Source organism: Meleagris gallopavo, chromosome 25, assembly GCF_905368555.1.
Source record: "Meleagris gallopavo chromosome 25, MGAL_WU_HG_1.1, whole genome shotgun sequence".
Lineage (NCBI taxonomy): Eukaryota > Metazoa > Chordata > Aves > Galliformes > Phasianidae > Meleagris > Meleagris gallopavo.
The window spans coordinates 4817327-4842073 of NC_139428.1; the positions used below are offsets into that span (position 1 = coordinate 4817327).

At 49.9% G+C, this 24747-nt stretch overlaps 1 protein-coding gene across 4 annotated transcripts in view; it reads left to right on the plus strand.

Moving 5' to 3' along the window:
• The window catches only part of CSMD2 (CUB and Sushi multiple domains 2), a 232676-nt gene that overhangs the window by 191979 nt on the left and 15950 nt on the right, over positions 1 to 24747 (plus strand). For 2 of the 4 annotated variants that reach the window (XM_085208652.1, XM_085208653.1), the window contains 14 exons: positions 170 to 283; positions 1842 to 2030; positions 2477 to 2623; positions 3552 to 3740; positions 8041 to 8226; positions 8464 to 8658; positions 10040 to 10213; positions 10540 to 10713; positions 13542 to 13631; positions 13962 to 14135; positions 14934 to 15122; positions 17734 to 17907; positions 20218 to 20400; positions 24499 to 24675. In XM_085208652.1, the coding sequence (XP_085064778.1) occupies positions 170 to 283; positions 1842 to 2030; positions 2477 to 2623; positions 3552 to 3740; positions 8041 to 8226; positions 8464 to 8658; positions 10040 to 10213; positions 10540 to 10713; positions 13542 to 13631; positions 13962 to 14135; positions 14934 to 15122; positions 17734 to 17907; positions 20218 to 20400; positions 24499 to 24675 (2355 nt within the window). The remainder of the gene's footprint in view (positions 1 to 169; positions 284 to 1841; positions 2031 to 2476; positions 2624 to 3551; positions 3741 to 8040; positions 8227 to 8463; positions 8659 to 10039; positions 10214 to 10539; positions 10714 to 13541; positions 13632 to 13961; positions 14136 to 14933; positions 15123 to 17733; positions 17908 to 20217; positions 20401 to 24498; positions 24676 to 24747) is intronic. The other 2 variants (XR_014879599.1, XM_085208654.1) reach the window with 1 other exon arrangement.

Consider the following 24747-nt stretch of genomic DNA (forward strand, 5'->3'; position numbering starts at 1 on the left):
ATAGAATTGCTCAGGTTGGAGAAGACCTTCAAGATCATCAAGTCCAACCTCAACCTGACCATACTACCCTTACTCTAACAACCCACCATTAAATCATATTCCTGGCCCTCTTCTCAGGGCACAATTCATCCTTCTCCTCGGTCAGGATGTTTTCTGTTTCTTCCTGCAGGTGACATTGTGAGGTACAGATGCCTTCCTGGCTTTACACTGATTGGAAACGAAATCCTGACCTGCAAACTGGGCACTCACCTGCAGTTTGAAGGCCCTCCTCCCACCTGTGAAGGTACAGCCTGGGGTCCCCATGGGGCACCCAAACCTTTCCTGCCCAGGGATGGCTGCCATGGGCACAGGGCTTGCTAAGGGACGTAGCAAGTGGAGTAGCAGCTGGAAGAGTTTTCCTTGCAAATGTTGCAGCAGAGGGGTCAATTTTCTGACTTCTGGGGTCCTGATGCTGCAAAATTATGGGGCAGGGGTGCTCCCCTGCCTGCCTCGCAGCACTGGACAATGCACCTCCACTGGGCTCAGCCAGCAGCAGCTTAGTAATGACGAGGGATGTGCTGGGTGACTCACTGCAGCAGCTCCCTGATCAATGACAGGGAACTTCCTCTGCTTCCTGCTGGGGATCTGTGGGCTCTCAGCACCATATGGAAGGGCTCTGCTTCTTTTTGGTGCTGCCAAATTACCCCCCACAGCCTGAAGGCAGGAAGGCACTCTGTGCTCGGACTTGCTGAAGTGGGACTGACTGAAGCCGTGCTGATGGAGCTTTGCCACGCTTTGTGTCTGGCTGCCTCCGTGAAGTCATTAAAGCAGTCACCCAAACGTCCTTACCCGGGGTGGGGGGAGGAATTGTGCCTGACAGTTTGCCAGTTAGACGTGAACAGCCAAAGCGGGGCAGAGCAGGCTGCAGCTCAGCCCTCCTCCTGCGAGGAACAGCCTCTGTTAGTGCTGCAGAATGTCTGACGTGGGAGAGAAACGAGTGCCCTAAGCACACTGCATTGTGCACCTTGCTGCTGCTCAGGAGGGATCCCAGGGATGTTTCCGTGCTACCATGTTACCTTATTTATCCTTTGGGTTCCTGCTGCTACTTCTGTTTGCTCCAACTGTGATTATTTCATCTCCTTCATTCCCTGCTATCTGAACATTTTTTCCATATAATGGGATATTTTTCTGTAGCTTTATTCTCTCTGAAATAGCGTGACTGAAGGAGAGAAAGGGAGGTCATTCAATTATTTGCTGATGGTTGTTAGCCTGGGGGTAAAGGGACTCCTTAAATTACATCTGGCCACCAATTTACAGAGGTCAAAAAATCACTGATGGGATTAAGGATTTGGAAAGAATACAGTGTTCTTTCTGGATAGTTCTGGCTGTTTTCTATTAATACAAGTGCAATGTTTGCACTGGGTTTTAGAGACAATTATGGATAAAGTAAGATCCCTTTCTTTTTATGCTTTCTGCTCACTTTGTGTGTTAGCCTCCTCTCCTGGGGTGTAGTTGCTGGCCTTTTCATTTCGGGCTTTCAGCTGCGTTGATATGTCCAGAATTCCTCTGAGCGGGGGCTCCAGTGGTGAGAGAAATGAATTAGAGTTCTTATGTCCTTGCTGACAACTCAATGAGTGCCTTGGGATAAGTCCATCGTTCCCCACCTTATTCTGCCCCAAGTTTCCAGGGGCTTCCAAGAGAGCATTTTGCAGTTTGAGAACAGTTGTTTGGTTGCAGTGCCATTCATTTTGAAAAGTGTGAAGTGGTGCGAAGGCAGTTGAATTTTTTTGCATTCTTGATTTTTGCCCCTTCCTTTAAATTTGGTGTTCATTTTCTGTGGTCTCTCCTTCTCTTCCCTGCAGTGCCCTGCCCCATGAACGCGGTGATGACGGACTCCACCGGTGTGATCCTCAGCCAGAGCTTCCTGGGAAGCTACCCTCACTTCCAGACCTGTTCTTGGGTGGTCAAGGTGGAGCCGGGCTACAACATCTCCCTTACCATCGAGTACTTCCTCAGCGAGAAGCAGTATGATGAGTTTGAGATCTTTGATGGTAAGAGATTCACCAGTTTGTCTTGCATGGCATCTGGGGGGAAAGGGAAGAGGCAGCAGAGCTGTTAGCTGTGAATCCCATCCTTGAAGCCTCTGCAGACCAGGCTCTGTAGGCCTGGACAAACTGCCAAGGAATGTATCAGTATTCCTAAAGACACAGCTGTGCAGCCAAATGCAGAATACAGGTGCACTGCTGAAGCCCTTGTGTTCGCCTGGAGCAGAAGCCAGGTCTTGCTGCAGTCACCAGGGCTTTCTTTGCTGTTGGTTTGCTGGGAGCCAGGTGTATTCAGTGGAGCTCATGCTTGCAAAACAAGCACTGAGCATGAGCTCACAGTGAAATGGAAGCTCATGCAGTGCTATTCCAAAGCACACTCTGGCACATAATGCCCATGAGTGATACTTTCTGTGTGCCAGCCCTGGCTGTTACACACTCCTCCTTCCTTCCAGGTCCCTCTGGCCACAGCCCACTGCTCTTGTCACTGAGTGGGAACTACTCTGCCCCTCTGACTGTTACCAGCAGTGGGAACAAAGTCTATCTCCGTTGGTCCTCTGATCATGCCTACAACAGGAAAGGCTTCAAAATCCGCTACTCCGGTGAGTGCCTGGCAGGGGCTGCGTGGCTCTGCCAACAGCCTGGTCATCCCTTCAGCTACGGATCTCCTCAAAATTGCTGCAGAGGGGCAGAGGCCATCTGTGACCACAGAAAGGTGCCAAAGCTTGCAGGAGGGCACACGAATTCTTGTTCTGAGGCTGGTGAGGCTTGGGAAAGCAGCTCCACCTCCAGGAAAACCCAACAGCTCTGTCTGGGCTTCCTACTCTTAGCAGAATGTGTAACCACAGACAGCTTGGTTTTGGATGAATGAAACCCACCCCGTGCAATTCAGTCAGATTCCTGTGTTACAAAATTACTGTGTCTCTGTAAAGATGAGAGCATTTTGAGATGTTTGAAAAGTAACATCACGAAACATAACTTGTGCTAAGAGCTTCCTGGTGCGTGGTGACACTTAGGTGTCGCTTACTGAGTTACAAACTTGTAGAAAATGGTATAAAAAGCCTCGTGCCCTGCTCAGCATTGTGCACTTTTCTTAAAGGAGCAGAACCAGGGATTCCTGGTTGCTCACTCAGCACAAAACTGCTGCTGCGTGTTGAGTGCTTGCTGAGAATTCCTTAAAGTGAATTACTATTTTTTGGAACTTAGAAAATCTTAATTAATGGAAGTTATAAAACTGGGTTGAGAACTTGCCAGCATGTCATAAATAAGTTATGACTTTACTCAGTAAATGAATTAAGTAATATTTAATTATCAGAAATTACTTTTTATTTCTAGAGCTGAGTGAAACACAGACAGTAGCTCTGCACTCTTTCCCCTTTGTATTTATCCATCCCTGGTTCTGCTCCTTGTACAGCCTCAGGTTATGGTAAGCAGCCGAAGCCAGGACAGCCACGTGATTCCCGAGAACAGGAGTTTGTCGTGCTGCAGCCCATGCATTGATTTATGTGCCTCCCTTTGCCCTTCTTGCAGCTCCTTACTGCAGCCTCCCGCAGCCTCCAGCCCACGGACTGATCCTCAGCCAGACGGGGCTGCAGCCCGGCTCCACGGTTCGCTTTGGCTGCGACAGTGGCTACCGGCTGGTGGGACACAGCAGTGCCACCTGCAGCCAGCACCCACAGGGCTACTTCCACTGGAACGAAGCCATCCCGCTGTGCCAAGGTGAGAGCAAGAGGCTGCATCCTTACAGGGACCTGGCCCTCCTGGGAAGGACAGAGTAAAATGGGTAAAAATGGAAGGCTGTCGTAGTTCTCCTGGTTCCCCGCTGAGGCTTTGAGCTGCGTGGAGGCAGTGAGAGGTGATCCTCTTGTGTCCAAGTCCTTGGGAACGGATGAGCAAGGAAGGAAGGGAGTTAGCTGCTGAGGAGCAGAGGGTCATCGTCTGCTCTGGGGCAGGTGAGAGAAAGTCCATCTGTGCGGAAGCTTCAGTGTTTGAATTCTCAGTAAAGGCACAGCCAAGCTTCGGTTAAGGACAGGAGGAGCTGTTGCCTGGAAGAGTGTGGAAAGGAGGGAAGTAGTTGTGAGTCCTGCTGGGATTTGGTGCTTGGGATTTCCGTTAGTATTTCTGGAAATCCACTCTCAGCTCTGTGGGGGATGAGAGTTCCTGGGATTCAGATGGTGCCCAGTTTCTTTTGGCTTTATGTGAGATTCAGGCATGCCATTGTTCTTTCCACATCACCTCCTAATTAACCATAATCATTATGACATATCATACTTAGCACATGGCTCCTTCCAGGCGTGGGAGAGAGGGCAGGACAGGGCAGCGTGCCTGGAGGTTTGCATTTGCACTATTTCCTCTCTTTATGCACACTTTCTGATTGCACCTTCTTCAGAATCCACCAGTCATCCCTGTGTTGATAAGGAGACCGTCTTTATTCAGATGAAACCTTTCGGTGTCTTTGAACATTCATCCAAATTCCAAGGGAACTGAACACAGGGGATTAATATTGCATTGACTTCCCTGGAAACTAGCCAGAGAACAGAGACAGCATAGGCAAAATCCCATTGCACCGTCTGCATCATCACCCAGCCCGAGCCTCAAGGAAAAGCAGGATTATTTAGTGTGGGGGTACCAAAGAGCCTTGAAAATTCCCTTCTGCTTAGGAATATGGTTTTGTGGGCATGATGGTGAAGGGTCAGTGGTTGAATTTGATGATCTTAGTGGTCTTTTTCAACCTTTATGATTCTATGAATCGCTCAGTCCCTTCTGGAGGCACACTGCTTGTGTGCAGTCCTGCCTCATAAGGGATGCTCTGCAACCGGGGTGCTTAATGGAGCCCTTTCAAGGCTGTGTTTGTGTAAAGGTGATTGGAAAACAGTGAACCAATCCTCTGTCACCAAAGCACGGTGCCATTGGAGGGGGAGAGCTGGGGAAATGGGCACAGGCTCTGGTGATGATTTAACTGCAGCAGTAGCTGGGCTGGGGCTGCTGAGCAGCACCACGAGCCAGTCATGCACAGGGCTGTCATGGCAACTGTGCCTGCAAACCCTTAGCCCAGCACAAGGAATCTCTCTGATGCACCAGGTCTTTTTTTAAGGAAAATCACAGAATGAAGAACAGTAGTAATGCTGCTGAGCACTCACTGTCCTGGTGTGCTGGAATGCCACCTGAGCCTCGTTCAGTTCCGAAGCCTGTATTTACCTCTGGGAGGTGCGTAGGGGTGGATTTCAGACACAGAGACAGGAGGGGAAGAACAGAGAGGATGTGAGATGTTGGGAGCATGTTGCATAGAGAGGTGGGAGCAGAACATTCCTCGGGAGCTCATGCGGATTCTTTCCATAACCGCAATGGGAAAGTCACCTCCTTTCTGTGCTCACCTGTGTTCCTATCAGGGATCTTAACAACATCCCATGGGTACCGAATGCCCTGAGCTGGGAGTGGGAGGTTGGCGAGCAGCAGCAAACAGAGCCATAGGAGAATTCATGGCAGTGCAGCTCCCCCTGGCTCCCAGCAGCTGAGAGTGGGGTTGGCACAGCTCTCCATGCTCAGGTCAGCTGCAGAAAATCCAGCACTTCTTTCTTTGCATTGCTCCCAAAGCCAACTGGCAACCTTTTGTTTTGGGCTCTGCTCAATTTCTCATCCTTTCTGGTGGCCAGAACAAAATGGCAGAGATTTGGGAACTCGATCTACAGCACAGCATAAATTGCTCACACAATCAGCTGTGTCAGGAGGAGGAGAACCGGGGTCCCCATAAACACATGGTCTAGTTAACAGATAACATTTCCCACAGCTTCCTCCTGCCAGCACATAATCCTCTTCTCCTTCCCCATCCCCTCTGAATAATCTTTACTACATGCTCTGTCCTCACTGACATTTATGGAAGCAGCAGAGAAAATTCTACAGGGAACAATCTTGCGTTGGCACAATGGAGGAGAACACAAGATGATCTAATATGCCTTTTCTGTCTCTGCTGTCTATTTTTAAGCTGCTTTGTTTTTGGAATCCCAGCTGCAGATTTGCTTTCATGGCCTCTGTCCCTTTTCCTAGCACATTTTCTTCCTTCATACTGAGCTTTTGTACCTCTGCACCCCATAAGCGCTCCTTTTTCCCCGGATCTCACTCTCAGTGGGTCTCTCCTGGCCAAACGTTGATTGTGCTTTCCCCTGGAGCAGCTTCTGTCTTTAATCTCTGGTTTTTGTAGATTTCAATGTCCGGAATTTGAGCTTCAGAAATGCTCTTTGGAGCAGGAGTATTGCCATCCCAGAGCCAAAGCTGGACTGTGTCAGTAATGAGTTACCCATCGCTCCTTCCGCTCAAAGATGGCAGATTGCAGAGAAGGATGGGACTGCCATCAGGTGCAGCACAGAGCCCACTTGGTGCAGCAGAGTTTGCAGTCCTAATTACCTCTTCCTGACCAGTACATCTTCATGTTGTAGCCTGACCATCTGCAGGAGGAGAGAGTTACTTTTTTTGTTATTTCTGATGGCCTAATGAACATTTTAGTTAACTATCTCTGGACCAAAAGTTCTGTATTATTGCTAACTAATACTAGCAGCGCTGCTGCTTTTGGGATCTCCTCTCTCCAGCCCCTGGGAGCAGCAGAGAATTGAGCCAGAGAGAGGAGGAAGCTTTGCAGGGGACAATGGCAAGGGAAGGGACCAGCTTTCTTCCATCCTCTTGGACAGGATGCAGCATCAAGAGGCAATAGCAGGAGAACTGCGGGGTGGAAGTGGAAGGGTGGGCCTTCCCAGGCCTCCTCTTCTTTTGCCTTAGAATGAAATTGGTATTCAGTGTGGCTGCTTGTCTAGACACCCAGCCTTGTGAAGAGATTTGCTGAGCTCCTTAGCTCGATGAAGTGACATACGTGTGATTATCATTTCAACCAGGGATATGCCTGATCATGCTAATACCAGCCTGCTGAATTACTCACACCTATTAGCAACGCCAGTGTCTGTGAGGTGCTGTGTAATTGTGCTCCAGGCTGGGGCTCTGACCGGCTCATGGAGTAGTGGTGGGATAAAAATGTCCTGGACCTTGAGTGCTAGTGAGCTCCAGTGGTTGTGCTGATGCTATACATGAGAATTTTGTTTCTCCTTTCAGTGTTCAGTGGGGTCCACATCACCAGGAGGTAACTTCTCTAAGGTTGATGATTTCCTGGCTCCTGTTTGTTTGCAGGGGGAATAACAGGAAGGTCAGCATAGGGCTCAAGAGACATAGGCTCAGCTTCCAGTTCATGCATTAGCTGGATGGGTGCAGCTCAGGTTTGATTTCTCAGCTCTTATCAGTGCTGGGAGAGACAGATTTGAACGACAGATTCCCAGTGCTGCTTTTCTCAGCATTAGGGAAGAGGGCAGCAGGGTTTGCAGCAACTTGTGAAACTCCTGCAGCATAAGTGAGTGTGATTCCAGCCTGTCTGTGTCTGGCTGGTGCTTGCATTGCTGGGACCTGCCTGGCCCCATCCTGCCCAGCTCCTCCCCAGTGCTGCTGTGCTGCACAGCCATTTGGCATTGTGTCTCTTTGTCAGTTTTCCTCTTGAATTTCCCCCTCCACCTTCTCAGCCACGATGCTAAATTTATCCCTCCTTCTGGCGCTACATAATTATAGAATTTGCTGCCTACTGCAATCCAGAAGTGCTGTTAGAAAAGGGTTTTGGGTTGCCGCTGCTGTGGGATGTAAATACAAACCATTATTGCTATCTAATCCTTTATCTCTGTGTGAAAACTTTTGAGTACTGTGTTGATGCATTTTGTGTTACAGATATTATAGAGTATGAGCCAGAGTCTCTTCCAGCAGATGCTGGTACTGAGCGCTGGCTTTGCTGTTACCCCACCCTTAGAAAAGAGCTGAAAATCTGATCCTCTGTGGAAGTGGGCATTCAGTGCAGCTTTGGGATTCAACAGAGTGCTGGAACTTTCATAGACAGGAGAGCCCGGGATCAGGGTTTCAGCTCACTTACAGATATCTGTGATAAAACTGGGAGCTGCCTGATTGCTCAGCTGGGTTCTGCTCTCCTCCTTCCCAGCTCTCTCCTGTGGAGTTCCCAGAGCCCCAAAGAACGGCGTCGTCTTTGGCAAGGAGTACACAGTGGGGACAAAAGCTGTGTACCACTGTGACCAAGGCTTCCAGCTGGCTCCTGGTGAGCCTCCCAGCACCGAGTGCCTGCAGGAAGGGCAGTGGAGCAACGGCAACCAACCCCCACCCTGCGTGGGTGAGTACCAGGAGCACCACCAGCCTGCTCCAACAGGGACAACTCTGCCTTTCAGGTGCAACATCTAGTACACAGGGATCCTCAGCCTGTGTAACTTGTACCTCTGGGGCTTCGTTTTCCCACTTGTGAAATAGAGATGTTGATGCTACCCCCCCGTTTAAAAAACCAGCGTGCTTCCTGAGATATCCCAAAGCACCCTTTTAACAGCTTTGTCTTGTTTCTTTCCTTGGCTTCTAGCTGTCACCTGTCCCGATATCAGCAGCATTGCTGTGGAGCACGGCCGGTGGCGGCTGACCTACGAGATCCAGTACCACTACAACGCCCAGCTGATGCTCATCTGTGACCCTGGCTACTACTACACAGGACAGCGGGTCATCAGGTGCCAGGCCAACGGGAAGTGGAGCATCGGCGAGCCCATGCCAACCTGCAAAAGTAAGAACAGAGCTCAGCCGTGCCAGGGGCTGCTCAGCTGCATGGGGGTCTCACAAGGATCACACTTTCTGATGGCCATGGGACATCTGCTGTTAGTGTACAAACACAGCCCTGGGCGCTCTTGGCAGCACCCGAGAGGGTAGCTGCAGAGCTGTGCTGCTAAAGGAGAGCTTGGGAGCAGGCAGAGGTCATCTGTTGATCTGATTCTCGGTTTAATTTAAACACTTTCGCAAGAACTCAAGCACGTTAGCTCATCTATCGCTGTCAGGTCCCAGCAGCTTGGCTGTCACCAGTGCCAGATGCTCTGAAGTTTGCTTTTAAGAAAGAAAAAAAAAAATTCTGATTCACAACCTAACCTCTTCCAATTTGATGCAAATACCAAGTTTATGAGGGTAACGAAGTCACCTGTAAATCAAAAGCATTCCTGGCAAACAAGCAGCTCTCAGTCGTTCTGACACGACTTCAGTGCTTTGGATCTCTTTTGTCAAAGGTGGAGTTTTTCTTCTTCTGAGTGCAGATAGAGGCAGCAAGATTTCTCCTTCAGAATGGCAGCTTTCCTTTCCCTCCTGGCTCTCTTTGTTTCTGGAGATGTGACTGCCAGCTTCAGTGACAGATGTAGTTTTACCCCCGCTAGCTCTTCAGCCAGATCCAGGAGCGTGAGCCTGACCCCATTTTATTTCTCCTGTGTTATTGCCACATAAATTCAAATGACAGGAACTTGGCAGTGCACTAAGGTCAGAGGAACCCAGCGTGAGGCTCTGTTTTCTTGCTGAGTGTGAAAGCTCCCAGAGGATTTGCAGATCTTTAAGGCAGGTGAAATAAAGAGCTGAACTTTGTGTCTGGAGCTGCATCTCCAAGGGCTCCCAGCTCAGCTCCAGCTGCACCAGAGGAGGCGGCTCCCAGGTTCTCATCTGGGTGTCCTCTCTGGGTCAGGTCTGGAGACTGCAGCCCTATCCTGGAAGTCACTGCCAGAAGCACAGAGGTCTCCAAGCTCTGGTTTGAAATTCCACATTAATCTTATGCCGTTTTGTGGGTTTTTTGAAAGTCATTGCTTCCCAGCTGCATCTGGCGATGGCTTAATAATGAAAACATCTCTGTATGAAGAACTTCCTTTGTGAAAAACTTGTCTGGCTTCTTCCCAGCCAGTCTTGTCTTTCCTGCTCTACTGATGTCTTGAAGCGTGAACGTTAGCAGTGCTCGTGTGTCAGCTCACACAACATGACCAAACCGTTGTTGTTCTGCATGTAACTGTTTAATACTCATTTCTGCCTTCAGTAATGACTTGTGATGATGAGAGTCGCATTTCTGTTAAAACAAATGAACAGAATTAAGTCTGTATATATTTATTTATTTATTTACTGTGCTCTGGGATCCTTTTCAGTTATCTCCTGTGGAGACCTGCCCACGCCTCCCAATGGGAACAAGATCGGCACGCTGACCAGCTACGGGGCCACTGCCATCTTCTCCTGCAACACTGGCTACACCCTGGTGGGCTCCCGTGTGCGCGAGTGCATGGCCAACGGGCTGTGGAGCGGGGCTGACGTGAGGTGTCTGGGTATGTGGTGGTGCTGAGGGAGCCCTGATTGCGTGTCAGGAGGGAGCAGGGGTTTAAATGCTGATTCGGGAAGAACCCGAGCGAGGACTCAGTGCTACCGAAGCATTGGGGCTGTCAGTAGATGTAAGAAGGAAGCGGGCTTTCATTCCGTACTGCTTAGCGGACGTGAGATGTTTTGAGATCGGAGAGGAGAGCGTTATTAAAAATGATCTGTTGTTTTTGCTGCCGCTCTGGTTTGATTTATGACTGCAGATCCACCCAGACAGGTCGGCGTGCTCTGGCTCCGGGCGGGAGCTCTGACTGCTTCCCCTGTGTCCCTCCTGCAGCCGGGCACTGCGGCGTTCCCAGCCCCATCGTCAACGGGCAGATCAACGGTGAGAACTACAACTACCGTGGCAGTGTGGTGTATCAGTGCCAGCCCGGGTTCCGTCTGATCGGGATGTCCGTGCGCATCTGCCAGCAGGACCACCGCTGGTCTGGGAAGACGCCTGTCTGTGTGCGTAAGTATGTTGTCAGGTATTCTAGCCCTGGCTGTGGTCAGAGGATGAGAAAACACAGAACAGCAGAGGCTGTTGTTGAGTTGACAGCAATGAAGAGCTGGAGCGGGGGGACCTGCTTTCACAGTCAGTCCCGGCTTTCACAGAATTGTGGCCCTTCTAGAGATCGTCTAGTCCAACCCCTCTTCCAAAGCAGGCTTCCTCAGCTGAAAAACAGTGGTCCCCCGTACCGTTGCTCCTCTGGGAGGAGAGTTCAGCTCCTCGTTCACACGAGTGCTTTCAGGCTGACAGCACCAGCTGAGTGCCTCCCCTCTGCGCAGAGCAATCCTTCCCGTTCAGCTCGTGTTGATGGCAGCTCTGCAGTCCATAGCAGCACTCTCCATAACAGAACAGCCATCTCTGGCACTGATACCGAGTGCTCAGAGGCCAGATACAGTGATGACACTGGGAGATCAGGAGAAACAGTCAGGTTTCCAAAAGGGCCAGTGCTTGGAAGTGAGCCTGGTGTTTCTCCAGGCAGTCCAAAGATGAAGTTGGTTCCAGCTGTCCTGCTGGGAACAAATCTGGAGCGGCAGGTCCTGTAGGCAGCCACCCTTGGTTTGGGAAGGAGCAACATGTGGGCTTTCAGGTTGCTTTGCTTATTTTTCTGCTTCTCAAAGCATTTCACACCCAGGCTGTTCGAGATTGCTTTGCATGCACACAGTGAGTGTACAGTGCATGAACATCTCGGGGGTTTGCACAGGACAGAGCTGAGGAATGGCAGCAGTGGTGACATGGCAGTTCTGACTGCTTTGCTTCTCCGTTCTACTGTATAAATTCCACTTTATTTTGCTGTTTTTCACACGCGTTTCCAGTAGATGAGCAGAGGTGAAGGGGTGCTTTCTGAGGAGGGTTCATCAGGGTGTGGGGAGGTTGGAGGCAGACATGGTCCCCACCAAGCACACTGCTGCTCTCGCCTTATGAGACCTATGCTCTGTGCCAGAGAAGGTCAGCTTCTCTCTTCCTCTGATGCACATTCATGAGTCACCTTGCACAACCTTCTCATTTATCTTTCCAGTAAATAAACTAATTAAGTAAGTCTCTAGAGCTCTAGTTGTTAATAAGTTTAAGCATCTTCTTATCGCTGGGCAGTGCAATCCATTTCATATCACGATTCTCCAGGTGTTTACTTTCCAACCTCTGATGTCTGGGTTAGGGCTTTGTGTACCGAGGCACAATAGTACCAGCAAGATATGAGGGAAGGACGACCTGCAAATCAATGAATATGCAGATGCCAGCCTAAAAGTAAGGAACAGACTCAAGCTGTAAAGTCTATCCAAGGCTCCTAACACTGGAGGTGTTCATGTCTAGGATTCCTCCTGAGGCTTTTAGGAAAAGAACTATTGGGAAGGCTGTCTCTGGTTCTTTAGGCAGGTGTGAATTATTCCGGTGTCTGAGGATGCTCAGCTGAAAAAGTTGAAATTCACTTTTACCTGCCAAGTGCACACACAGTAACCTTGGACCAGGAAATCGTACTGATGGAGGTCCTCCTGCTGTCAGGCAGATTTATGGAAACATTTTTTAAGCATCCATTTTCTTACATCATCTTGTTTCTTTCAGGAGGGACCAAACCGTTCAGAACAAAGCTTGTCTGCGTCTGTCTTCTGGTGCTGAACCATCCCTCCAGTGCTGGGCTCATTTACACGCAGTTCCTTTGTTCAGAGCTGCTTTGTGCTGGCTTCCCACTCCGGCACCTGAAAGCCCAGCAAGCTTTTGTGCAGAGCCCTGCAAAGGTGTCCCAGACAGAAACTGGCCTTGAAGTTATTACACTACATTAAGCCTTATGGATAACATAAATTTAATGTCATTAAAGTAGACCACTCTTGAGCTCTGAAATTAGATGGATTGAAGCATTATCACCTTCTGAATAAGCTCAGGGTATTTCGTGTTACCACATTATCATTTCCCACTGTCCTGATATTTTCTCTTTAAACCTGCTGCAGTTGCTTGCTCTATGTGAACTGGTCCTTTTGATCCATGCCAACTGGAGGGAGCCTTTTTTTTTTTTTTCTGGGAAAGAATCCATCAGCTATTTCAAAACGTGCGTAATTGTATTCAGAAGTCCCTCAGAGAATCTGACATCTGCTTCCTGTAGCACTGAAATGCTGTCTTGCTTCATATTTTTTAAACCTGTACCTGTCACCAGCTTGCATAAGGAATAAATTCCTATCCCTGTGGTACAGTCCAGCCCTGGTAGTCAGATGTGTTATGGATCTTTTGTGGGAATTTCATCTTCCCCTGTAGCTTCTGGCTTTGGCAGCCATACAGCTGAGTGCTGGACTTCTACTGCTGGGCCATTACCCAGTTTCAGCATGACAATAATCAATATCATTTTGTCCTCAGCTGTCAGAAGATGTCACATTCCTTAAGCAGCCAAAAAGCTCCGTATGGAGCATCCTGACATTTCTTTTGCATGGTGGGATTTGCTGCTGTGCCCAAAGGTCTCCCAGGGTTGCTCCCTCCCTCCCAGCCCCACCTCTGCCAGCAGTGCAGCCCAGGTGAAAGTGCTTTAAGCTTCAGCATTGCAGGTGCTTGATGCTGCTGGGCTCCTGCTGCTCCACTCTCTGTGCCTTCCCCACCTGATTCTTCTCCTGGGATGTGCTGGAACAGCTCAGGGCTGGCCTGAGCTTGCATCAGCCACAGGAAAAAAGAACTACACAAAAATCCTCATTACAGGGATTTAGTTACAAAGGTTTTCCCCTGAAGTTTCTCAGACTGAAGCAGGAAGATTTAAGCTTTTTAGGCCATATGCTGGAAACCTGATTTTTCTTCTCTTTTTACTATCCCTCCAGGTGTAACTTTATACTGCAGTGAGCATCTGACTTACACCAGGCAGGGGGAGGAAAACATCAGGTTTCATGGCTGCGTTTGCGATGCCCAGGGTAATGTAAGGCAACAGATTAATGGCAGTAGCTGGGATTTTTGAAGAGGAGCTCTGGGGATTTACGGTATAAGTCAGTAAGATGCTGCCACTCTGCTGCTTAGAGAGTGGTTCAGAGAATTTCCTACGCCAGTAAAATGAATAAAGTTACCGTATCCTCAACTTGATTCAGTATTGCGACAGAGCTGGCCACAGATCTTTGAAGTCCATGTGAGTTTCAGAGTCGACGTGGGTTTTTCCATGCTCCCTTTTCTTGAGATTCTTATTTTTTCCACCAGATAATTCACTTTCTTCCAGGCAAAGAGGTAACATCTCCAATTTCTAATCGTAGCCATCACTTGTGGCCACCCCGGCAACCCTGCCAACGGCCTGACCCAAGGCACTCAGTTCAACCTGAACGACGTGGCCAAGTTTGTCTGCAACACGGGGTACCGCCTGGAAGGAGCAGCGCAGTCGCAGTGCTTGGCCAACGGGCAGTGGAGCAGCACCCTGCCTGCCTGCCGTGGTAAGTCTGCTCTGCCCAGGGGTGCTGGGCTGCCTCCCGTCCTCACTGACTGCTCTGCGTTCCCAAAATCCAGCTTGAAGCTGGCCTAAGCTTGTGTAAAACACCTCACTGTTCCTTAGGAACGCGCAAGTGATGTTGGAACTCTGAGGGCCTTCTCAGATGTTACAAATTCAGTTTTCCCTTGGGCTTCTCTTAATGGTCTCTGCCCAGCCCCGTATCCTCCAAGACATGGAATTATTTGCTTTAAGTGGGGAGTACAAAAGAAAATATCAGGCTAGACCATTAGCAGAGGTCATCCTGATAACCCTAGACCAGTTGACTCAAAGCAAACATTCTGCTCTTTGCTGCAGAGCCCCTTTTCCTTACATGCTGCCCTACTTGCAGTGATGTTAGCAGCAAGTTCACTTCAAATTCCCTCCCCTCCCTTCACTCTCTCAGTCTTTATTCCGTTAATTCAGTATCTGTTGATACTGTCACTGTGTGGGTCAAGAAATCAGCCTTAGCTGGGTGTGAAAGTCCTGACCTGGGGCTGGACAGTGAGGCTGTGCTGCTGAGCACCACGTGCCAGGCTGTGAGCCTGCAGCATTGCCTTCACTCTCTTTTTTTAATAAAGATTTTTTTTTTTTAATTTCTGCTCCCAAAAAATCTGGAAGAAAAAAAAAAAAACCACCCCAAACTGTGGAATATATCCTTGTGGTTTCTTCCCCTTTTCCTGCTCATTTTTTGAAGAATCCTTTGTTCTTTGTTACACCCTTTGTTTTGTACTTTTTTGTTGTTGTTGTTGTTGTTTGTTTGCAGTTGTAAACTGTACTGACCCCGGGCACCTGGAAAACAGCATCCGTCAAGTGCAGCCGAGTGGTCCTCACAGATTCAGCTTTGGAACAACTGTCTCATATCAGTGCAGCCATGGATATTACTTACTGGGTACACACGTCCTTACCTGTCAGGGGGATGGCACTTGGGACCGTGCCCTCCCACAGTGTCTTTGTAAGTTCTTCAGAGTAATACCTGAGTATTAGGGCTTCCAGCCCTGCTCCACAAACCTGCCACGCGTTTGCATTCCATGCGGCTCTCCTGGTGCTCACCTGGCTGAAAGCTCTTGTAAGAAGTCTGAACCCAGAGCCCTTTGTAACCACGAGAATGTTTCTGGCCTCTGGGTCCTGCCCACAGGAGGGAAAGAAGAGATTTGAGGAGAGAAATCTCTTCAGACAGAGATTGTTTCCCTCTGCAGGGGAGGCAGCTCACACTGGTTCCGTGTGGCTCCAGCAGAAATACTGTGGGTAGAGAAGAGAAAAATCATTTCTGAAACACAGACCTTCATAGGGAACAGCATCAATTAGCCTGACCAACGACAGAGTGTATTTAGCTGGGCATGGCTGAGCTTCACTCCACCCACTCATCCCCATGGCTTCAGGGAAGGGAGATGGCATTGTGGTGAAACACACCTGGACTTTGTTCTGCTGCAAAGCAGGTGGTAAAGAGGATCTGTTTCTTGACTCTTCCTTTACATTTTTTGGCCTTTCTCAAAGTGTCCTGGCCCTGTGTGCCACTGTGGTTTGCAGAGCAAATTGGGAGGTTCAGGGCAGTGATTTTGGCTTTATTTCCAGTAGTGTAGAGGACTTTACATGTAGGAAGACACAAAATGCCCATATGGGTCATGTGCTGCAGTAGTAGTGCCTCACCCAGGAGCTCCCCAGGCATTGAATGGAATTCAGTTCGATTCAGTCAGTGGGATTGCCCCCAGCACAGTGCTGGCTCTGCAGGACAGGCTCTGCTCTGCCCTCAGCGTTTGCAGCCAGGAGGTTTGGCCCCAGGAGCCCAAGGCAGAGCATGGGGAGCTTTCCTGGGATGTGAAAGTCATCCAGGAGGAAATGAAAGTGTTTTATGGGGTCGGTATTGCAAGCAGGCAAAAAAAAAAAAGCCAACAGCCAGAACAGAGACGTGGGGCTGTGCTGGTATTTCCTTTATAGAGGCTAAAGCAACTGTGATCTCCTGTCACCCAGCATAACAAATCACTAAAGCAGTCAGAAATGGAGCTTCTTAAGTTTGAATCAGCTGAGCTGTTCCAAAGCCACTACCAATTCTTTTCTCTTGTTCTATCCTCTGACACCGAGTTATAAGCAGGAAACTTTGGCACGTTTTCCTTTGCTTTTGTTAGCAGCATACCACCTTCTCGTGTTTACAGCACCCTGCACAGGCCGTGGGGAAGCGACAAGTGATAACCACGTGTTAACACAGCTGCAGGGGCTCCAGGCGAGCAGTTGCCTTTACAAACCAAAATCTGCTTCCTCGGGCTGCTCCAGCCCACAGCTGCTCAGCTGAGCAAAAGGGATCTCCTTCCCTAAAATGCTGAACATCCATTGATTGGGAGGATTTGTGGGCACTTTGGAAAGCCAGGTCAGTTCTACAACTGATATCTGGATTCTGCAGGCGTAAAAGCTTGGAGAGATTTTTGCACATCTCTGTTCTCTGCGTGTCAAAGTCAGGATGTGCTCAGTGCTGAAACCTGGATTCCTTCCAAGTGTTTATAGCTGGGAACCCAAAATTAGTGGGGACTTTCTAAAACAGAAGCCAAGAAGCTTGATGCTGGAGAGGCTTGTGCTGAGAATCTTGTCTCATGCCTGGTTTGGGGGGGAATAAAAAGCAGAGCTGATCTCCTTTGAGGAGTGGGAGAGAAGTCCAGGAAGGAGAGCACATGGGAGCTGAGCCCAGCACATCAGAAGGAGCAGTCTGCCTGCTGTGTACATAAATCCCTTAAAAACCTCAATACTGCCACAGGTTTTAAGCTTAGCTGAGTCTGCCGGAGTATCTGTTATTAAATTGTTAGTTACAGTGTGAGTTTAAGTATTAGCTATCAAACCCATTTCTTTGCAAAGCGTCCTTGGTTTTAGTCACAGCTCTGCGCCAATATATTTCAACGCCCACATGCCCAAACAGAAGCGTGCTCTCCTTTTATTGAGGCATACATCATGTTTTCTACCTAATGCCAGTATTTGTATTTTTAGACTCTAGCAGAGGGAGAGAACATATCCGTTACGGATGCTTTCCTTCAGCAGCCGAGCGATGCGTGGTCTTTAGGCTGAGAATGCTCATCCAGACCTGTCTAATAGCCCCTAGATCTGTCGGTATATTTGTCAACACCCTCGCTGTCTCCGCTTTGATTGCCAAGCTAAAGTAAACCTATTAATTATTGTTAGCGGTGCTTCTTTACTGGTGATGGCTGAGCGAGCAGCGCTCGGAATCCGCCGGGATAATTTGCTCAGGTGTGACACAGCATCGATTAGAGCTCTGTGCTGCCGGGACAGAGCAGGGGGTGAGGATGTGCATGGAATGGTTTGAGGTTAAGAAGGGTTCTCTGAGGAACGTGCAGATGCCTGTCGGTGTTCGGGCAAGGCAGCGATGCGCAGCCCCTCAGCAGGGTCTGTGCCCTGCACGATGTGCCCTCAGAAGGAGGCGATGCAGGGTCTGCTCTCAGTGTGAGCCCATCCCCTGGGGGTGGGCATCTCTGGGGCAGCTGCGTGGGTTGAGCTACAAAGTGCCAGCAGAAGCCCCAAGCAGGTTCCCTCGTGGCTGAGGCTGTTGCATCTGTCTCTCGCAGTGGTCTCTTGCGGGCACCCGGGCTCGCCGCCCCACGCTCAGATCTCGGGTGACAAATACACCGTCGGCTCCGTGGTTCGCTACAGCTGCCTGGGGAAGCGGGCTCTGATCGGCAACTCCACACGCATGTGCCAGTTGGACGGGCGCTGGAGCGGCTCCCTGCCACACTGCTCAGGTGAGCTGGGCGTGGGGACGGGCTGCAGCCCGAGGGGGGACAGCAGGACAGCTCTGCTGAGTGCAGGAATGCGAGTGCTGCGGAGGGAGGGGTTGGATGGCGGGATGCTGAAAATCACCGTCTTAGCTATCAGGTCCCCTGCAACTTGGATGATAAGCACTGGCAGAGTGTAAAGCACTCGGCTTGCAAGAGGAGGAATAAATCACTGCAGCAAATGTTTGTGGCAGGAGGTGTACTGCAGCCTGCTGCTTTACAGTTTTCTCTGTACAGGGCGAACGTGTCTTGTGAAAAATTGGGTTCTTCCATCCAACTGCGGTATCCGACCCTCTTTTTCATGTGTTCCAGAAAAAGAGCATGTGTGGCCCCTTTCCAGGGCCTGGCATCTGCTGTTGAGGCACCACAAGTTGTCCCGGCTCTCAACACATCAGCTGGGAACAGTTTGGCATCAGGATTCCATCTCTGCTTCCGTGCCAGTGAGAAAGGGTCTTGCACTGAAAACGTCCTGATGAGCCAAAATGTCCCTAAGGAGACAAATCAGAGTTGTGGGGGATACAAAGGGATGTGCTGCCAAGCCTTCTTGAGATCAGGGCACTGGGATCCCAGCTGACGGCCTCCAGTGGGAGGAAAGATGCTGAATAACTGGAGGATGCTGTGCAGAGCCCTCTCCATGCCATCCTGTCAGTCGTTCCGTGGAGAGCAGAGTTGCAGATAAAATGAGAAGTTAGCTGGAGCAAAGCAGTTGGGACAAGTGTTAATTTTTAATTATGCCACTTACACTTAGCTGCTGTACTTGACCAAGTTTAACCTCTGCTTTGGAAAGCGAAAAGAAATCAGGCAGAGTCGTCCTCCTATTCAGAAGCTGTGTCTGCAGAGTGGAGTTCTTGATCTGTAGCTGCTCTAAAGGGTTTTCTGCTCTAGTTCATGCTCCTTCCCCCTGTGGTTTTCACTGTCTCTCCTGTGATGTTATTGGGTGGATGTTTGGAATGCTCAGCATTACTCTGAGTTTCTGCTGACATCTGTTGTGTGTGATTTTTCTTAAGGACATCACGGCAGCAGTGTTGGAGCAGTGCTGATGGGTCCTGGTGGGTGCTGCCTGCACTGGGGCCCCATGAACACCCTCAGAACCAGGGTTGAAGATTTCTCCCCTCTTATTACACCAAACTTGGGTGGTACAATGACCAAAGCAACGAGTAATTAAACCACTGGTCACGTTCCTTTACTGTAGCAAGAACACACAAATTTGGCCTGGTGCTTCATTTCCCTGTGCCCTCCTACTCTGTGCCCTTGCTGGAAGCTGGGGCAGGAGAGCAGAGGCTCATGGCTCTGGCTTTTGCCCAGGGGAGGTTCTCCAGGGCCCTTTCTCAGCCCAGGGTGGAAGCTGAGAGCAGAATAGGTCCTGACTGTCTCCTGCCAAAGGTTCTCTGGTGTGCAGGTCTCTCCAGTGTGATGACAGCTTCTGCAAGGTGAAACAAAGGATTTTGGTCCAAGTCAGCATGAAGGAAATGCTGAGCCTGGAGCATTTTCCCCCTTCTCTCTAAAAGCGAGTGTTTTTCCCCAGATGATGAATACGTTCATTATATTTTACATTACATGTTACACTGCAAAGGTTGTACCTGCAGCAAATCGGAGCAGGGCCGGGAACTGGGACCTTCCTTGTGAGCTGCTGGAGTGAAATTGTTCTTTCTGGCTTGGGGCTCGCTGTGTTTACACAGATCATTAGCAGAGAAAGCCAAGAGCAGGCGTACGCGGTGCGAGCCCAAACCAGACAGCGAGGAGGTGGGCATTTATCCAGCCTGCTCCAGCAGCCCCCAACGAGGCATCCGCTCCAGCTGCTCCCTCCTCCCATCCCCAGACACAGAGCCAGCAGCACAAAGTGTTCACAACTTGTACCAGCGGATGGTTCTCAGCTGGATCCCTCTCGCCTCTGCGCTCCAAACCCAACAGCTTCTTGTTTTGCAAATACAATGGGGCTCGCTGAGGTGGCCTGGAGCATGTTGTAATTTCTGCTTGGAGGGAAACCATCCACATGACTGATGCTGGCAACCAAGCTGCTGTCTGCTGGAGCAGCTGCCACGGCAAGCAGCTCCAGCTGGTAGGACTCCATCTTGAGATGCAGGAGTTACGGCCAGATTTTGCAACCTGCTTACAAACAGCGGGCTCCCAGATTCGGGGGACTTATCACGTGGAGCTAAATTGAGTCAGCCACACGATCCCAATCTCAGCGTTGGTCCTCCGAAAGTGCAGGTGGGTGAGAAGAGCCGTGCCCTGAGCTTTGCTTGCTCTGATGGTGTCATGCTCTCTTCTTAACAGGAGGCAGCCAGGGTGTGTGTGGCGACCCGGGGATCCCATCGCACGGCATCGGGCTGGGGGATGAGTTTGGTGTGGACAGCGTGGTGAGGTTCAGCTGTGAGCCTGGCTACACTCTGAGGGGCTCATCGGAGAGGACGTGCCAGGCCAACGGCTCCTGGAGCGGCGTGCAGCCCGAGTGTGAAGGTATTGCTCCTGCACTGATCCCAGCCGAGCTGCTCACCATGGAACACATCGAGGCCAGGCTGGATGTGGCTCTGGGCAGCCTGGGCTGCTGGTTGGCAACCTGCACATAGCAGGGGGTTGGAACTGGATGAGCGCTGTGCTCCTTTGCAACCCGGACCATTCTGTGATTCTTTGTGTCTGTCCATGTCGTGAGGCAGCCTCAACTCTTCACCTCCCAAACATCCGTAGGGCTGCATTTAGCACCGCTAAGTAGTTAATTGATGCTTTATCAAAGAAATGCGTCAGAGTGAGTGATGTGAATAGCCTCAAGCCTGTGTTAAAGCTGGGACTGGCACGTGCAAGAGTCATTTGCGTTGAGCAGAAATGCAAAGTGCAAATTATGAACCAGTAAGCAGATTCTTGTATCAAAAAAAACCCAAACCTCTTATTTTTCTATTTGAAGGAATCAAGTAAGGCCCCATCATCCAATGTGGTAAACCCCCAGCCAGGTTCTCTGAGCTGTGCTGCTTACTGCTGCTGTTTTATGAAAGTGTTTAAAAATCAAATGGAGAAAGAACAAAAGCCAAAAAGAAGCAGGATACCAAATGCGAGGAGACCTGGGCAAGTGCTTCTCTCCTGCTGATTTGAAAGCCAAAAGCTCAGAGAGAGCTTGTAAATGAATTGGAAATTTATTCCAAATTGATGGAGCTCTTGATTGAAAAGACACTGAATCATGTTATTAATACGCTCAGGTCTTGGTGGTTGGGGTTTTTTTTTTCCCATTCTGTTTTTTTTCTTTCAGTAGGAAGGTTCTTTTCATTAATCTCAGCATAAATAACCCATCAGGTTCCGGAGGCACCAAAATACGGATCCCTGGCGGATTCTTTTTTTTGTACTTTATGAATAATAATAACATTATGCCCATAATGTACTCATTTAACGTTAAGTGCTGACTGGCCAATATAGGAAAGCAATTTGCAGCGATGAGCAGCGAGCTGTGTCTCTGTCATTTGCATTCACAGCAAGTTGCAGGCGCTGCGAGGTGTTCTTATGGCTGCACTTGGAGCGTTGCATTCAACTTTCTGGAAACAGGTATTTATAGGAGAGGGGTTAATTTGGGGATTGAATTCAGGCTGAAGGAGAGTGCTCTGAGGGCACAGAGCTGCTCGGGGGGAGTGGAGGAGCCCCAGCTCAGCACTCAGTGCCTCCGTAGGGCATCAGCCATCCAGCTGAGCAGCTCTCAGCCCTTGCAGTTGAGCACAGTTGGAGCTGATGGGGCTCTGCAGGCCACTGGCACACACCTGCCTGGGGTTCGGTGTAAACTGCTCTCCAGATCAGCTGCAAAGTGAGCACAGGGGCTCAGTCTGCTCGGCTGCAGATGGATGTGTAAGTGCAGAGAGGTGCAGAGGACAGCGTGCAAATCCTGCAGTGTGGATGGAAGGGGAGAGGAGCTCCAGGCTGAGGGGAGGGTGACCTCAGGCCCAGCAGTAACGAGCGCCTTTCACCTGCTGGAATATTTCTGTGAAAACCAAAGGAGTTTGGAAACAGGAGGGAACCACAGCTGGTTTTTCCAAAATGCACAAATGGTGTGCAATTAAATTAATTGGAGGGACGCATCGTGGGACTCTGCTTCAGTCAGTTGTACGCAGCTCTGGTTTTGTTGTGCCCACTCAGAGCAGCTCCCTTTGCTTCCTAAAAATCACAGATTTCAGGCCTCATTTACCATTGATATGCAGCACGTTTTGAAGATGGAAATTGCATTGTAGTATTTCCTTCTTTCTCCTCCTTCCTGCCCAACTGGTGCTCCCAGGGGCAGTGCAGGAGGGGCCCATTGTGCTCTCCTGTACACTCCCTCCTCCTCTCAGCTGAGCAGAATATTTGTTTTCGTAATGTTTATTGTTCCACCAGATGAATTAAAGCTGCATCCAAAATGAGACGCAACCCTGGCTGCTCTTCCTCAATTGCAGAAGACAGAAATGTGTTCATTTAAAGCGATAATGGAGGGAAGGAGCTGACTTTTGTCTCATCCCAATCTGACTGCTGAGGACATGGGAGGTGGCAGGGCTGGGATTTGGGCTCAGGCTGCTTTTTTCTTTCTGCGTAGTTAGGTGGAATGTGGGTTACTGGTTAAATTAAACAGCATGGAAATTACCAGCCCTGGAGGGAAGGCTGTGAGGCCCTGCAGGCTGTGCCTGATGTGTCAGACATCATTAGGAGAGCGTCTCAGCCGGGTGCTCCGATGGCAGCAAAGTCCAGAAGGATCAGTGTGATGAAGGTGAGGTCAGTGAGGGACACACAGAGGACGCAGTATTCACATGCCACCTAGAGCAGTCAGACATGCACTGTGCTCTGTGATAGCAGCTCCCAGCCTGCAGTCTTTCCTCCTGCATGACCTGAGGAGCAGGATGCTGCTCCTTGCAGGTGCCCTCCTCCTCCTTAGCATCAGAACCATCAGTGCTGCGTGGGGCTGGGAGTGTTCAGCTCCATAACAGGTGAACAGCACTTCACCTTGCCCTCCGTCAGTGCTGGTTTGGTAAAAGAATAGAGCACAGCCCTGCTAACAGGTGTGTGGAATGGAATCACGTTAATTACTGCTGATCTCTGGAGCATCCCTGAGCTTTGTAGGTTTGTGGGAGCAGCTCTGGCTGTAAGCAGAAGGCCGAAGTCCCACCGCCCCAGCATGGTGCTCCCAGAGCTGCTGGGTTCTCAGGCTCAGGAACACTTCAGGTGTTTGGTTCCCCCTGTGCCACCTCCTGTTAGAGATGCTTGGAACCAGAGTTCTCATCCTGCTTGGCCTGAAGCTGTTGAGAAAATCCCACTCTCTGGGCAGGCATTGGAGGTGTGCACGTGCTGGTGGGGATGGAGACCTCCTGGGATGCAGCCCACCCCTCCCCTGCTGCAGGATGGTCTTTGGGTCGTGGTCACACACATCTCCCCAGCAGCTCTGAGTACTCTTTGGTCAGCAGGCAGAGTTGCTTTGCTGCTGGTGATGCTCTCCCTGGTGTTCCTCGTGGCACAGGGTGCTCTCTGTGTCTCCAGCAGAGATACCCATTGCATTCAGCAAGCCATCCAAGGGGTTTGCACAGAAAAGACATCCTAAAAATAACTGCAGGAACCAAATTTATTTTTGATAAAGGAGCTAACTGAGAAACCTCGCGGTGGGGAGTTCTGCAGTAATCATTTCCTGAAATATTTCACTGGTTAAGAAGTAGCAACTCCAAGAAATCCCTATTTGATGCAGCTGATTTTCAGGTTATTTTCTTGAATTTTGACTTAGTTTAAAGATGATTGGGTTTGAAATGCTTCGGGAGATGTGAGTGGATATGACCGTGGGACTTCCAGGGTCTTTAGGATTTATACTCAGAAAAACAGTACCAAAACCAGTTTCCTTTTGGGGTCTCATTCATTTTTCATCTCCCACTGAAGCCAAAGGGAATTACTTGCCCACTTTCTGCTCACTTGAGTGATTCGATCCTATATATATTTAATCTGTGATTTTAAAAGTTTAAGCCTCTTCATCCTTATGCTTACAGCTTCTTTTGCATCTGGACCACAGGTAGAGGGAGGGAGGGAGGAGTTCCCTTCAGAGGTCTGGGAGCCCGTGGCCTGAGCCTTTCCTCAATACCTGGGATTTTCTTTGATGTCCTGCAATTTCAGTGTAAATGAGGGCTGATACAATTATTGCAGGCACTTGTTTTGCCACGACAGTACTTTGTGCACCACTCTGAAGCCCTTTTATTGCTGCGGTGCCTCAGACATAAAACTTGGGTTCTGGCAGACCTCTAATTGCATCCCACAGCCTTCTCTTCCCCTGGAGAGCACAGTGGGAGGGCAGTGCAGCAGCAGTGCTCAGTGCAGGGCAGCAGCTCCAGGCAGTCATTCCTTTGAGGTCTGCAAAGCCATGGGTTCCCAAGGGGCACCCACCTCCCCAGGGTGTGCTGCAGGGCAGAGCTGTGGGACCAGCTGGGAACGAAGTCAGCTCTGAGTGGTCTGGGCCAGTGGCTTTGCAGCTAATCTCACTTCTAGGGCAAACAGTCGATTGATTGCAGGATGGAAGCTTTATTGATTTGGTTTTTCATTCGTTCAGTCTTGTAGTAACTCTGCTGTTTTGCTTTCCAGTTATCTCCTGTGGGAACCCAGGCACCCCCAGCAACGCCAGGGTTCTGTTTAACGACGGCTTGGTTTTCTCCAGCTCCATCATATACCAATGCAGGGAGGGCTATTACTCCACTGGTGTGCTGAGCAGGCACTGCACAGTGAATGGGACGTGGACAGGCACCAGCCCAGAGTGCACAGGTGAGCACTAGGATGGGCCCCTGGGTGCCAAACTGGGAAACGCTGGCACTGAGTGCTCACAGAAACTCAGCT